General features: G+C 45.9%; 1 protein-coding gene across 1 annotated transcript in view; it reads right to left on the bottom strand.

The window, feature by feature from the left end:
• Positions 1-13,461, bottom strand: part of NT5C3A (5'-nucleotidase, cytosolic IIIA) — a 79,722-nt gene that overhangs the window by 49,094 nt on the left and 17,167 nt on the right. Inside the window, exon 3 of the mRNA XM_040431941.1 lies at positions 10,361-10,554. Coding sequence (XP_040287875.1) covers positions 10,361-10,498 — 138 coding nt within the window. The 5' untranslated portion in view covers positions 10,499-10,554. The remainder of the gene's footprint in view (positions 1-10,360; positions 10,555-13,461) is intronic.

The following is a 13,461-nucleotide window of genomic DNA, read 5'->3' as shown; positions in this document are numbered from 1 at the left end:
TTGTTTATTGTTAATGTGTATTTATTTATTTATTTTTTAATCTTTTTCATTTATACTTAATATTTTTGTGTTTTTTGTTTTTTTTTTACTAACTTTTAGCCCCCTTAGGGACTAGAACCCTTGTCCTATTCCCCCTGATAGATCTCTATCAGGGTGAATAGGAGCTCACACTGTCCCTGCTGCTCTGTGCATAGTGCACACAGCAGCATGGAGCTTATCATGGCAGCCAGGGCTTCAATAGCGTCCTGGCTGCCATGGTAACCGATCGGAGCCCCAGGCTTACACTGCTGGGGCTCCCATCGGAGGAGCAGGGGAGAGGGGACCCTGTGGCCACTGCCACCAATGAGTAATACTGGGTGGGGGGGGGGGGGGGCGCACTGCGCCACCAATGTTTTTACTATTGGGATGGGGGTGGGGGGCGCACTGCGCCACCAATGAAGATAAGTCTCTCAATCATATACAGGAGGCGGGAGCTGGCTGCAGAATCACATAGCCGGCTCCCGACCTCTATGAGCGGTACCTGCGATCCGCGGCACCTGAGGAGTTAACTACCGCAGATCACAGCTACAGTTCATAGAGGTCAGGAGCCGGCTATGTGATTCTGCAGCCAGCTCCCGCCTCCTGTATATGAATAAATGAAAGGCTTATCTTCATTGGTGGAGCGCTGGCCACAGCCCCTCCCCTCCTCTTATGTTCTCTCCTCTCATTGGCGGCAGCGGCAGCAGCAGCACAGGGGGAGGAGACACTGCTTCCTTCTCCCCTGTGCTGCGGAGGGAACACAGAACGCGCTGAGAGCAGCGCGTTCTGTGTTCCCAATACGTTATCGGAATATCGGCAAAATAGATGCCGATAACGTTCAAAATCCTCAATATCGGCCGATAATATCGGCCAAACCGATAATCGGTTGATCCCTACTACTAAGATTGCACCTCAATCAACAATTTATAGGATCATCAAGAACTTCAAGGAAAGAGGTTCAATTCTTGTTAAGAAGGCTTCAGGGCGTCCAAGAAAGTCCAGCAAGCGCCAGGATCGTCCCCTAAAGAGGATTCAGCTGCGGGATCGGAGTGCCACCAGTGTAGAGCTTGCTCAGGAATGGCAGCAGGCAGGTGTGAGCGCATCTGCACGCACAGTGAGGCCAAGACTTTTGGAAGATGGCCTGGTGTCGAGAAGGGCAGCAAAGAAGCCACTTCTCTCCAAAAAAAACATCAGGGACAGATTGATCTTTTGCAGAAAGTATGGTGAATGGACTGCTGAGGACTGGGGCAAAGTCATATTCTCCGATGAAGCCTCTTTCCGATTGTTTGGGGCATCTGGAAAAAGGCTTGTCCGGAGAAGAAAAGGTGAGCGCTACCATCAGTCCTGTGTCATGCCAACAGTAAAGCATCCTGAGACCATTCATGTGTGGGGTTGCTTCTCATCCAAAGGAGTGGGCTCACTCACAATTTTGCCCAAAAACACAGCCATGAATAAAGAATGGTACCAAAACACCCTCCAACAGCAACTTCTTCCAACAATCCAACAACAGTTTGGTGAAGAACAATGCATTTTCCAGCACGATGGAGCACCGTGCCATAAGGCAAAAGTGATAACTAAGTGGCTCGGGGACCAAAACGTTGACATTTTTGGTCCATGGCCTGGAAACTCCCCAGATCTTAATCCCATTGAGAACTTAAGAGGCGGGTGGAAAAACAAAAACCCACTAATTCTGACAAACTCCAAGAAGTGATTATGAAAGAATGGGTTGCTATCAGTCAGGTATTGGCCCAGAAGTTGATTGAGAACATGCCCAGTCGAATTGCAGAGGTCCTGAAAAAGAAGGGCCAACACTGCAAATACTGACTCTTTGCATAAATGTCATGTAATGGTCGATAAAAGCCTTTGAAACGTATGAAGTGCGTGTAATTATATTTCACTACATCACAGAAACAACTGAAACAAAGATCTAAAAGCAGTTTAGCAGCAAACTTTGTGAAAACTAATATTTGTGTCATTCTTAAAACTTTTGGCCACGACTGTACATTAAACAGTTAGGCCCTGATTTATCAAAACTGGTGTAAAGTAAAACTAGCATCAGAGCTCCTTTTGAAAATTAAAGTTGGAACCTGGCTATGGACAACTAATCCAGTTTTACTTTTCATCATTTTCCTTTTGGTGAATTGGGTCCTAAGTGTCAAAAGTCAATGCTGGAATCCGATTTAATGCTAACGCAACAAAGACATTTGTCCAGCTCTGTCCACTATGAATGGGGTAGTTCCAGCGCCAGAACTACTCCTGAACAGCTGATGGAGGGGGGGGGGGGGGGGTTTGTCTGAATCCCCATCAGATACTGATGAACAATCCTATCAATATAAAAGTACTGGACAACCCCTTTAATGCATAGCAGCCTTTTACAAAAGATTTGAGAAAAACACTTACCAGGTTTTAGTTTTCAGTGCTCAGACTTCCGAGACACAGTCAGAAGGACGGACACATCACTGTAAACTAAAGCTGTCTATTCACATTATATAAATGTCAGGAGACCACATAGACAATCTCATGTATATGGGAGCCTCCAGATTACCCAATGTCTAGATAAACAAGGACAGGGCACGTTGGCCTTCAATAGATCTGACCCTTTCTACTACCAGGTATGGGCCACCACAAGTTGTGTCTAGCAATGGCTTGTCAGCTTCCCATGGTTGAATGAACATTTGCCCACCCGCTGTCTAATGTGTATTGTCCAATTGAGGAAGACAATTAGACCGCTCCAAGAGACTTAAAGAGAACCTGTCACCGGGATTTTGGGTATAGAGCTGAGGACATGGGTTGCTAAATGGCCGCTAGCACATCCACAATACCCAGTCCCCATAGCTCTGTGTGCTTTTATTGTGTAAACAAAACGATTTGATACATATGCAAATTAACCTGGGAGGAGTCCTGTATGTGAGAGGAGTCAGGGACAGGACTCCTCTCAGGTTAATTTGCATATGTATCCAATAGTTTATTTTTTTTACACAATAAAAGCACACAGAGCTATGGGGACTGGGTATTGCGGATGTGCTAGCGGCCATCTAGCAACCCATGTCCTCAGCTCTATACCCCTAATCCCGGTGACAGGTTCTTATTATCAGCAGGGAAATAAGAAGATCCCAGCCCAGTAATACTACATTTCACCTCTAGGGCGATGTCTGGTGGGCTGCAGCTTACCTTGGCCATCAGTTCTTTGCTGGTGGTGCTAGCTTCTATATAAAAAGATGTTTTTATCTTTCCAATAAGCTTTGTGGGTCAATCACGCACTAGCTTCAATATCTCTGCTTGCTACAAGTGGGTAAAAACATGTTTTCAGTTGTATCCAGTACACAATCCACTGTGAGCACGACAGTCTGGACCCAACTTTGAAAACAACTTGAGCATTTAGCTGAAACCTTTGCACCCTCCTCTTCTAGTTCTACCCTGGCGATCCCATCCCAGTTCCTGATCCCATCCACTCGTATGAGTTTGGGGTTTTGGATCCGTTAACCTGGGCCCGTTCAATGACTGAACCATGAAAAATACCGGTCTAACACATTATAAAAAAAACTGAAATGGTCAGGCTCATGGTCTCTGTCGGATATTGAGGCTCAAGACTGGTACAGAGAACTCTGCACTCACTAAACGTTAAAGGGGTTTTCTGAGATGCTGATATTGATAACCTATCCTCAAGATAGGTCATCAATATCAGATTGACAGGTGTCCAATATCCCTGCCAATCAGGTCTTTGAAAAGGCCACGGCGCTCCCTAGAGCGCTGTGGCCTCCCCACAGCTTACCAAGCTCAGCCTCCTTCACTTGAATGGGCCATAGGAGCACCATGGCCTCTTCAAACTGCTGATAGGCAGGGGTGCAGGGAGTCACACCTCCACCGATCCTATATTAATGACCTATCCTGAGGATAGGCCATCAATATCAAATCTGAGAAAAGCCCTTTAATGCAAGTGTATATGTTCACAAAATTGGACAATCCACAATAGGGTTTTCGGCCATGGGACCTTCCTCGGACCATCATATACTGTCCTAACAGTATACATCACACCATGGGCAGAGTCTTGCTGGGCACTAGTTGGACGCCGTCCACATAGTGGATTAAAAAGTTATGCCTGCCAAGTGCTCTCTCTCTATATGGTGGATTACAGTTATGCCATCTAGCGACCAGTAAGACCTTGTCCATGGTGTGACACAGGACAGTGTGATGGTCTGAAGAGGGTCCCGTGGCAAAAAAATAAATAAAAAAAACCCTGACTTTTGTGAATAATCCAATTTTGTGAATAGAAAGTCTTGTATCAACTTTTGTACAGTGCGGAGTTCTCTGAATACATCTTGATCTGGGATGGTAACCTACTCCAAGCCCTCCGAACCTCACATAATGCCATGATTATTTCTACTACTTGGTTTTGCAGCTCATCCCCGTCCACCTGAATGCTGAAATACTACATTCCACATTACAGACATTTCCTTAAAAGTGTGAGCAAGAGCCCAATCATCACTATAAAGCATGGTCTTTCTATGACAGAACTGCAATACGGACAACTACCTACCGCACGAGGACACAACGTGTACACAAGAGTCGTCATCATACTATCATGTCTACTGTCATCCATGACAACTTCTTAGAGTTATAAGTAACTAAGGAGCAATGTATGACAAACGGATATTCTTCAGAACGAAAGGGATCTTTCACTCATTCATCCTGGTTTTACTAGGTGAGGTATCACTTCAGGAAGCGGTGAGGAGTCCAGCCCTGGTTTGTGATGGTCTAATAAGATAGGTTGAGGACTGCACCATTTCCACCAACAATTTCCAAATATTGGCAGTGCCAGATCCGCCACCTGATGGACACCAACAATGTCTGACTGATCCCATTGACAATAATAGGGTATGTCCGCTTTCTGAACACAGCCTGCTAATAACAGAAAACGGCCAACTACAGTATACGCCTCATTTTTCTGACCCATCGGACCAGGAGCTTAGTGTGCAGGAACGACTAGTGTAGTTTCTACAGAAATTAACAGAACAGGTCTACTCTTTAATGAAATAGAAAGAATGGAAAATATCCTTGCACAGTAATTGGGAATCCAAGAGTTAAAGGGCTATTCCCACCTGGGCATTTATGGCATATCCACAGGATATGCCATAAAGGACAGATAGGTGTAGGTCCCACCTCTCAGGCCCCGTTCTCCTAGAGTTGGGACCCATACCCATCTTGTAGATATGCCATAAATGCCCAGATGGGAATACTCTTGATAAAACAACGCTATATCACTAAGATATGACATCACTTTGTGGACTTGTGGGGGACCGATCATAAAAGGGTTACAGCATTGGTTTAGCTTTGCAACTCTTTCATAGATTTACTTGTACATCACTGCTCCTGAAAACACAGCACGGCCCCACTGACTTTAATGGGACAAAGCATTCTTTTAGGATACTGTGGTTTCTGCCACAGAGGAAATGTGCCCACTCCCTTGTGATAACCACCATTAGCTGAAGGCTACAACTGCTGATCAGTGTCAATCAGCTGATCACCAGGCAACATTTAGAACAATTGCATACATAGAACAACAAAGTTACAGAGCTCTGGCATTAGGATTGTTTCTCCTCAGGTTAGGTCACCAATATCAGATCAGTGGGTGTCTGACTCCAGGTACCCCGCCAATCAGCTGTTTCGAGCAGTCACCGACACTCAAAACTATACATTGGATGGAGGTGGAAGCAGAAGGCTCCATCCACTGTGTAGTGGCTAGGTCGGGGTACTGCAGCCCAGACAGACGAACGTTCCTCCCGCAGCGAGTCCGCATCGCAGCACCCGGCCTGACCTCCCAGCACTGACGGGGTCACACAGCATCATAAATCAATGTAATGCTATGTGACTCCCCGCAGCAATGGGAGGTCAGGCCGGGTGCTGCGATGCGGACTCGCTGCGGGAGGAACGCTCGTCTGCAAGGGGCCTAAGGCCTCTTTCACACGAGCGATACGGATTGTGTCAGGATCTGTTCTGGGAAAAACGGATTGTTTTGCACACAAGTTCAATCAGTTTGGTCCGTGTTTGCGTTCAGTGTGTGTGTGTGTTTGTGTGTGTTTCTTCTGTCCAGATTGTATGCATTTTTTTTCATGTGCGTAAACAAAAAAAAAAAAACCTGAAGAACAACAATTTACATCTCCTAGCAATCAGCAGTGAAAAATGCACGGCATCTGGATATGCACAATATATAGCTTGTTGAACGCAGAGATGATGCATTTACACAGATCCGTTGAAATGAATGGGTCAGGATTCAGTCCGGACAGAAAACTAAGGGCTCTTTCACACGAGCGGATGCCGTGCGGGTAATCCGCTGCGTGAAAGAGTGCCAAGCCGCGCTCTGGACAGCTGAGACACAGAGCAGTAACATGATTGATGATGCTCCGTGCCTCTCTGTGATCTTTTTACTACAAAATCACGGTGACAACTTTATCTCACTGCGATTTTGTAGTATAAAGATCACAGAGAGGCACGGAGCATCATCAATCATGTTACTGCTCCGTGTCTCAGCTGTCCAGAGCGGGGCTTGGCACTCTTTCACGTAGCGGATTACCCGCACAGCATCCGCTCGTGTGAAAGAGCCCTAAGTTAGGGTACACAGCAGCACATTTAGCAGAACTGCTGTGGAAAAGCTGCCCTCCGTGCGCAACATCCATGTGCTGTCCACATCTGTATGTCCACCCCGTAAATTACAGAACATGTCCTATTCTGGTCCGCAAAATCCGGTCCGCAGCACATTGAAGTCAATGAGTCCGTAAAAAAAAAGTGGGTGGCACAAAGACCTGAAGATTTTGTGGTGGATCAAGTTTCAACAGGCAACTTACAGCAAAATCTGCAATAACTGGGGTTCACTATCCCATTGAACTCAAAGGAGAAAATCTGCAACGAACTGACAATAATTCCGTGTTGAAGATTGACAGGTTTTAAAAACTTAGGCTACTTTCACACTTGCAGCAGAGGATCTCAATACTGGAATTAAACGGATGAGTTTGGATTTTACACAACAGGATGCATGCGTTCCGTTAGGATGCAGTAGTGTGAAATCAAAACAGAAAAAGTAAATAAACGGATACTAAATACATTGAAAGTCAATGGGCGACGGATCCGTTTTTTTTAGGCTCCTAGAGAAATGGATCCGTCACCACTGACCTACATAGCTTTCAGTGCCGGATCTGTTTTTTTCCGTTTTTATGACCGGACACAACGGCATGCCGACAGAATGGAAGACATCTTGAGCGCATCTCTTTCCATTCAGAATGCATGACGACTAAACGGAAGCCTTACTGCAGAGCAGGTCATTTTTCGTAAGACAAATTAACAGATAGAAATTATATTTGTAACAATCTCATTCACTTTACTGGTTCTATAATCCACATCACTTCTGTAATGTGTGGATGTGTAATGCCTCATTCACACGTCAGTGATTTCCATCAGTGATTTTGAGCCAAAACCAGGTGCGGGTCTAAACACAGAACAGGCGCAGATCTTTCCCTTCTACCTTATGTCTGTGGAGGCTCCACTTCTGGTTTTGGCTCACAATCACTGATGGAAATCACTGACCAAACACTGACTGTGTGAATGAGGCCTAAAAGCGCTTTTTACACAGACCGATGATGTGGCAGATTATTGGGAACAAAGCAGACGTTCCCAGTAGTTGCCTGATCATCAGCATTCACATACAGCAATCACCAAGTGATCTCTTGTCCCCATAGGAAATCATTATTCATTGTTCAGACAGCCCAATCTGCTGCATAAGGAACCATGGTGTTGGCAGAGCGATGTGATCACCCAATGAAGGACCATTGCCGACAGCTTTTACACAGGCAGGTTACTGGGAACGAGCTTTTATACAAATGCTCACCCCCAATAATCTGCCAGATCATTGGTCCATGTAAAAGTACCTTCAAAGGGAAACTCTACTCATACACATTGCACATGGATATTACTGAGCAAAAGCCACCCATAGGACCCCCTTCAATCAGCCACAGCAGGAATAACAGGTGGAGATAGATACCAGATCACATTCCTTAAAGGGGTTGTCCCCCTTCAGCAAATCACATTTTTCAAGTCGACAAAGTTAAAGGGGTATTCCAGTAGGTAAAAGTTACCCCCTATCCACAGATCGACGGGGGTTCTACCCCTGGGACCCCCCACTAATCACGAGAACGGGGGCCCTGTATCCCCTGAAATGACTGGAGCAGATGGTCACATGCGCTCACAGGCACTTCATTTTTATATGGGAGTTCCAGATATAGCCTGCCCTGCTATCTCCAGAACTCCCATGTGCGACAGGCCGCTTCAGTCATTTCAGGGGAGCAGCAGGGGGCCCCCTTTCTCAGGATCGTAAAGGGTCCCAGCAGTAGGATCCCCGTCGATTTGTGGATAGGGGGTAACTTTTACCTACCAGAATACCCCTTTAATACAAGGTAGCTACTAATGTATTGTGATTGTCCATATTGCCTCCTTTGCTGGCTGGATTCATGTTTCCAGCACATTATACACCACTTGTTTCTAGGGGTTATGACTAGGGATGTGCGAATAAACTTCGGATGAAACATCCGAAATCGATTCGCATAAAACTTCGTTCTAATAGTAGGTGGTACCTTGGAACCAAACCCAAGTTCGGGAAATGTTTTTTTACAGTACAAATTATTTTATGAAGTTATTACCCGAAGTGTCACGAGACTTAGCGAACCAATACATTCTAATACTACCCCATAGGCTGATTTTAATTAGTGTGAGTATATAGCTTGGCCTGCTCTCCCTCATTCACTGGAAGCCATTTGGCACCAGGAGAGGTATAGTGTGGACTCTCATTGCAGTCTTTGGTGGCCATTTGGCACCAGGAGTGGTGTGTAGTGGGCCCGGCATGCATGTTGGTACCTGCATTCCTTGGATATAATGGAGGCCATTTTGGCACCAAAGATGACAGAAATTAAAGCAGGCCCAGCATGCATGTGGAACCTACACTCCCTGAATTGTATGGTAGCCGTCATGGCACATAACAGGTAGAATTTAGTGTTAGGAACCCGTCCTACAGAGATCGCCTTGACGTGCGGCAGACGGGCTCAAATAATTTTGTACAAAATGTATTTGCGTAGAATCTCAAATTTACTTAAACAGGGCAGCATTAGCATTAAAATACTTTTTTGTACTTTATTTGGTTTGCAGAGAGCTGTTGCATTGTATTTTTTTCTTGGAGCTCCTGCTCTGTACAGTATTAGAACAAAGTTTTATGCGAATCGACTTCAGATTTTCATCAGAAGTCGATTCGCCCATCTCTACTTAGGATTAGTGTTGAGCGAACTTGTGTTTTAAGTTCTGCGTCCAAAGTTCGGGTTATCGAAGAATCGCGTTATGGATTCCGCTACCACGGACCATAACTGAATTTGGAATCCATAACGGGATTCTTCGATAATCCGAACCCGAACTTTGGACGCAGAACTTGAAACACAAGTTCGCTCAACACTAGTGTTGAGCAAACTTCTGTTTTCAAGTAAAGCATAAAAGGTTCGGGATATCTAAGAATTCCGTTATGGATTCCGCTACCACGCACCATAATTCTTAGATAACCCGTACCGTGTATGCTGAACTTGAAAACAGAAGTTCACCCATCCCTAGTTACGACCACCCTGCAATCCACTGCTTGCACACTATAGGACAGTAATCAGCAACCAACTGTTCTGAAACTACAACTCCCAGAATCCTCCTTTCACTTCTGTGGGAGTTACAAGAACAGCCAAGTAAATGTGCAGGCTGAGAGTTGTAGTTTCACAGAATCTGGAGTGCTGAACGTTGCTTATTAGTGTTGAGCGAACTTGTGTTTTAAGTTCGGCGTCTAAAGTTCGGATTATCGAAGAATCGCGTTATGGATTCTGCTACCACGGACCATAACGGAATTTAGAATCCATAACGCGATTCTTCAATAACCTGAACCCGAACTTTAGACGCCGAACTTAAAGTTCGCTCAACACTATTGCTGATCTCTGCTATATGAAAAAGCGCCGGCCTCTCTGGTGGCTGGGCCGCAGGAGTGCGCATAGGTACCTGTCCCGACCACCTCATATCTGTGCTGCAGCGGTGGTCGTAATACCTGGAAATAGGCAGTGTATAATGTGTTGGAGAAATGATTCAAACCAGCAAAGGAGGTAATATGGAGAATCACAATACATTAGTAAGTGCCTTGTATTTCTCTACATAATAAATGTCATCTGCTGATGTGAGACAACGTGCCATCTTCAGCTGTGGGCATGATGGTGACAGATGATCTGCAGGAAGAAGCCAAGCAAGACCCACATTCCAGTCCTGAACAGCAGGTACTCACCATTTCTATGATTTTTGTTTTCCTTCCAGTTTTCTTCTTTACAGTGAAGATGTACTGAGCCAACACCACTCCAGCCACCAGGGCACACATGCTGGCACTGGCCACAGCGCCCACTTTGGCCACAGCAGATCTGTCCATGACTAATGAAGGGTCAGTAGCCTTAGCACAATAACAATGTACACACAATCACGAGGGTCTCAGCCATGGAGAATCACATGATCGCTGTAGTCGGACGCTCCCTATATAAGACAATGTGTAGGATTTTCAGCGCAGTCCTTTACCTCCCACTAGCTTGCCGGCTGTCACGTGTTTCTAGAAGTGACAGTTGAAGTTCTTCCGCTTCCGTTCTCCATGCGTTCCAAACCTCTCTGCCTTTTGACCCCGCCCATTTCAGGTAAATACAGCTTCCTATAGGCTGAGCCGCGTGACTTCACAGCGAGCGCCTTTGAAGTTTAGAAACTGTAGACTTCCCCTTAGCGCGGAGGCGGGAGAAGTGCCGCTAACTTCAGTTTAGCAGCCTAGCTGTATTAGAAGATGCCCTGATGCAACAAGTGCAAAGCTATGATAGATTGGGGCTGATTTGTTAGAGCTATGCAGCCATTGTTGCCCATAGTAACCGATCATTTTCCTAAAAGAAAGTGGGATTCTGTAGGAAGGGGAAATATAAAGCAAGGCCTTTGTACTTGTCCTCCCTGCTGGACCTGCACGTCTGGCTTTTGCTCAAAGAACTGCAGTGTTTTTTTTTAAGGTACTGTATGTGTGAAACCAGCCTTATTTCTTTAAAGGGGTTCTGATGATCTATCCTCTGGATAGATCATCAGCATCTGATCGGCGGGGGTCTTACACTCGGGACCCCCGCCGATCAGCTGTTTGAGAAGGCAGCGGCGCTCCAGCAGCTCCGCTGCCTTCTCACGGTTTACCGCTGGCCCACTGACGTCACGACTTAGCCTGGGCTAAGGGATTGTGCAGGGTAAGGGCTATTTTGTTTATGTTTTTGCACTGCTAGGTGGAGGCTTCCACCCAGCAGTGTTCCCAGTGACGTAATTGGCTCTGATGGGTGGGCTTTAGCGCCGCCCTAGGCGTCTTAGGGGTGCTTCCTGGGTGAAAATGTGGGTATGTCCGGGTTCGGCTCTGAACTCGGACAGCCCTTTTAAGTTTCAGATAAAAAAAAAAACACAAACAGTTAACAAAGAAATACCCTTACCTATCCCTGCCACTGCTGTTCTTCACATCTTGGAAATTGGGGACGTGTGAATGGAGCCTAATTCTGCAAGAAGAGCTATTTGGCTTAAAGAGGACCTTTCACCGATTCTTACCCTATGAACTAACTATACAGACATGTAGAGCGGCGCCCGGGGATCTCACTGCACTTACTATTATCCCTGGGCGCCGCTCCGTTCTCCCGCTATGCCCTCTGGTATCTCCGCTCACTAAGTTATAGTAGGCGGAGATACCAGTCCCTAAGTTATGGTAGGCGGAGTCTGCCCTAGTGCTGGCCAATCGCAGCGCAGAGCTCACAGCCTGGGAGGTTATTTTCTCCCAGGCTGTGAGCTCTGCAATGCGATTGGCCAGCGCTAGGAGAGACTCCGCCTACCATAACTTAGGGAACGGAGATACCGGAGGGCATAGCAGGAGAACGGAGCGGCGCCCGGGGATAATAGTAAGTGCAGTGAGATCCCCGGGCCCCGCTCCACATGTCTGTATACTTAGTTCATAGGGTAAGAATCGGTGAAAGGTCCTCTTTAAGGGATGGTCTGGTGACACAGGTTCAAAGAATAAACTTTGCTCTATTCTGTGCCAGGGAGATTATCTCTTTGGACTGGTTTTGGATGACCTTTTAGAGAAGGCCTCTGATAACAAAAAGGGGTCTCCTGTCTCCAGACCTCCGAAAAGACCAGTTTTTTTGCAGAAACAAAAAAAATTTCAGTAGAGACAAAAGACAGAATTTTCGACAAGAAAACAGAAGTAGGACGATTTCTGTCCCGTGGGGGAAGGGGGGGGGGGGGGAGACTCTCTCTCTTTTCTTGGGTTTGGGGAAAAATCTCGTCAAGCCCGTGGATTATTGGTATTATAAAAGACGGGTTCCATCTAGAGTTCGTCTCTTCCCCCACTGGAAAGATTAAAAATAAAAAATCTTATTCTATTCAAAGACTGTGTCATAGCCACCATAGACCTAAAAGATGCTTATTATCACATCCCAATTCATGCAGATTTCCAAAAATATCTCAGAGTTGCAGTTTCCTTGGAAGGCCAAGTTCATCATTTACAATACGGAGCACTTCTGTTTGGAAAACTCAGGCCCCCAGACTCTTTACAAAGTTGATGGCAGAGGTTATGGCCCACATAAGGGAAAGAGACATTCTGGTTATTCCTTATTTGGACGATCTTCTAGTGGTGGCAGAATCCAAAAACCTTTTAACCTCTCATCTTCTAGAGGTATTAGAAATTTTGACAAAACTAGGATGGCAGATAAACTGCGGAAAGTCAAAACTGACCCCTTCCCAAAGTTGTGTATTTCTAGGACTGATTCTGGATTCTGTGAACCTATGTTATATCCTTCCTCAGCACAAAATATCCCGATTAAAGGGGTTCTGCATTTTTTTTTTAACTGATGATCTATCCTATGGACAGCTGATCAGCAGGGGTCCCGGATGTTGGACCCCAGCCGATCAGATGCTGATGATCTATCCAGAGGATAGATTATCAGTTAAAAAAAAACTGCAGAACCCCTTTAAGAGAAGATATGCGGTCCCTGGTAGCCTCAAAAGATAGAACCATCAAACAGGGAATGGCAGTATTAGGCAAAAATGACCTCCACGTTACCCGTGGTCAATTGGGCCCTGTTTCACTCCAGAACACTTCAATGGCAGATTCTAAAAGAGTGGCAGGGATCACTATCCCCATTGGATGCCCCGCTTCCTCTCTCCCCTCAGGTGATACAATCCTTAACCTGGTGGCTGGAACCACAAATCTGTCTCAGGGCCTCTCTTGGGATCTACAGGAGCATATAACCATCACCACAGATGCCAGTCCTACCGGGTGGGGGCCTATTGTCAGTTGGGGGTTTGACAGGGGGTATGGAGCTCAATGGAGAGTCAGGA

This window comes from Bufo bufo, chromosome 5 (genome assembly GCF_905171765.1).
Source record: "Bufo bufo chromosome 5, aBufBuf1.1, whole genome shotgun sequence".
Taxonomy (NCBI): Eukaryota; Metazoa; Chordata; class Amphibia; order Anura; family Bufonidae; genus Bufo; species Bufo bufo.
The sequence above is the reverse complement of the archived record's forward strand: the minus strand, read 5'-3'. Positions and strand labels throughout refer to the sequence as shown.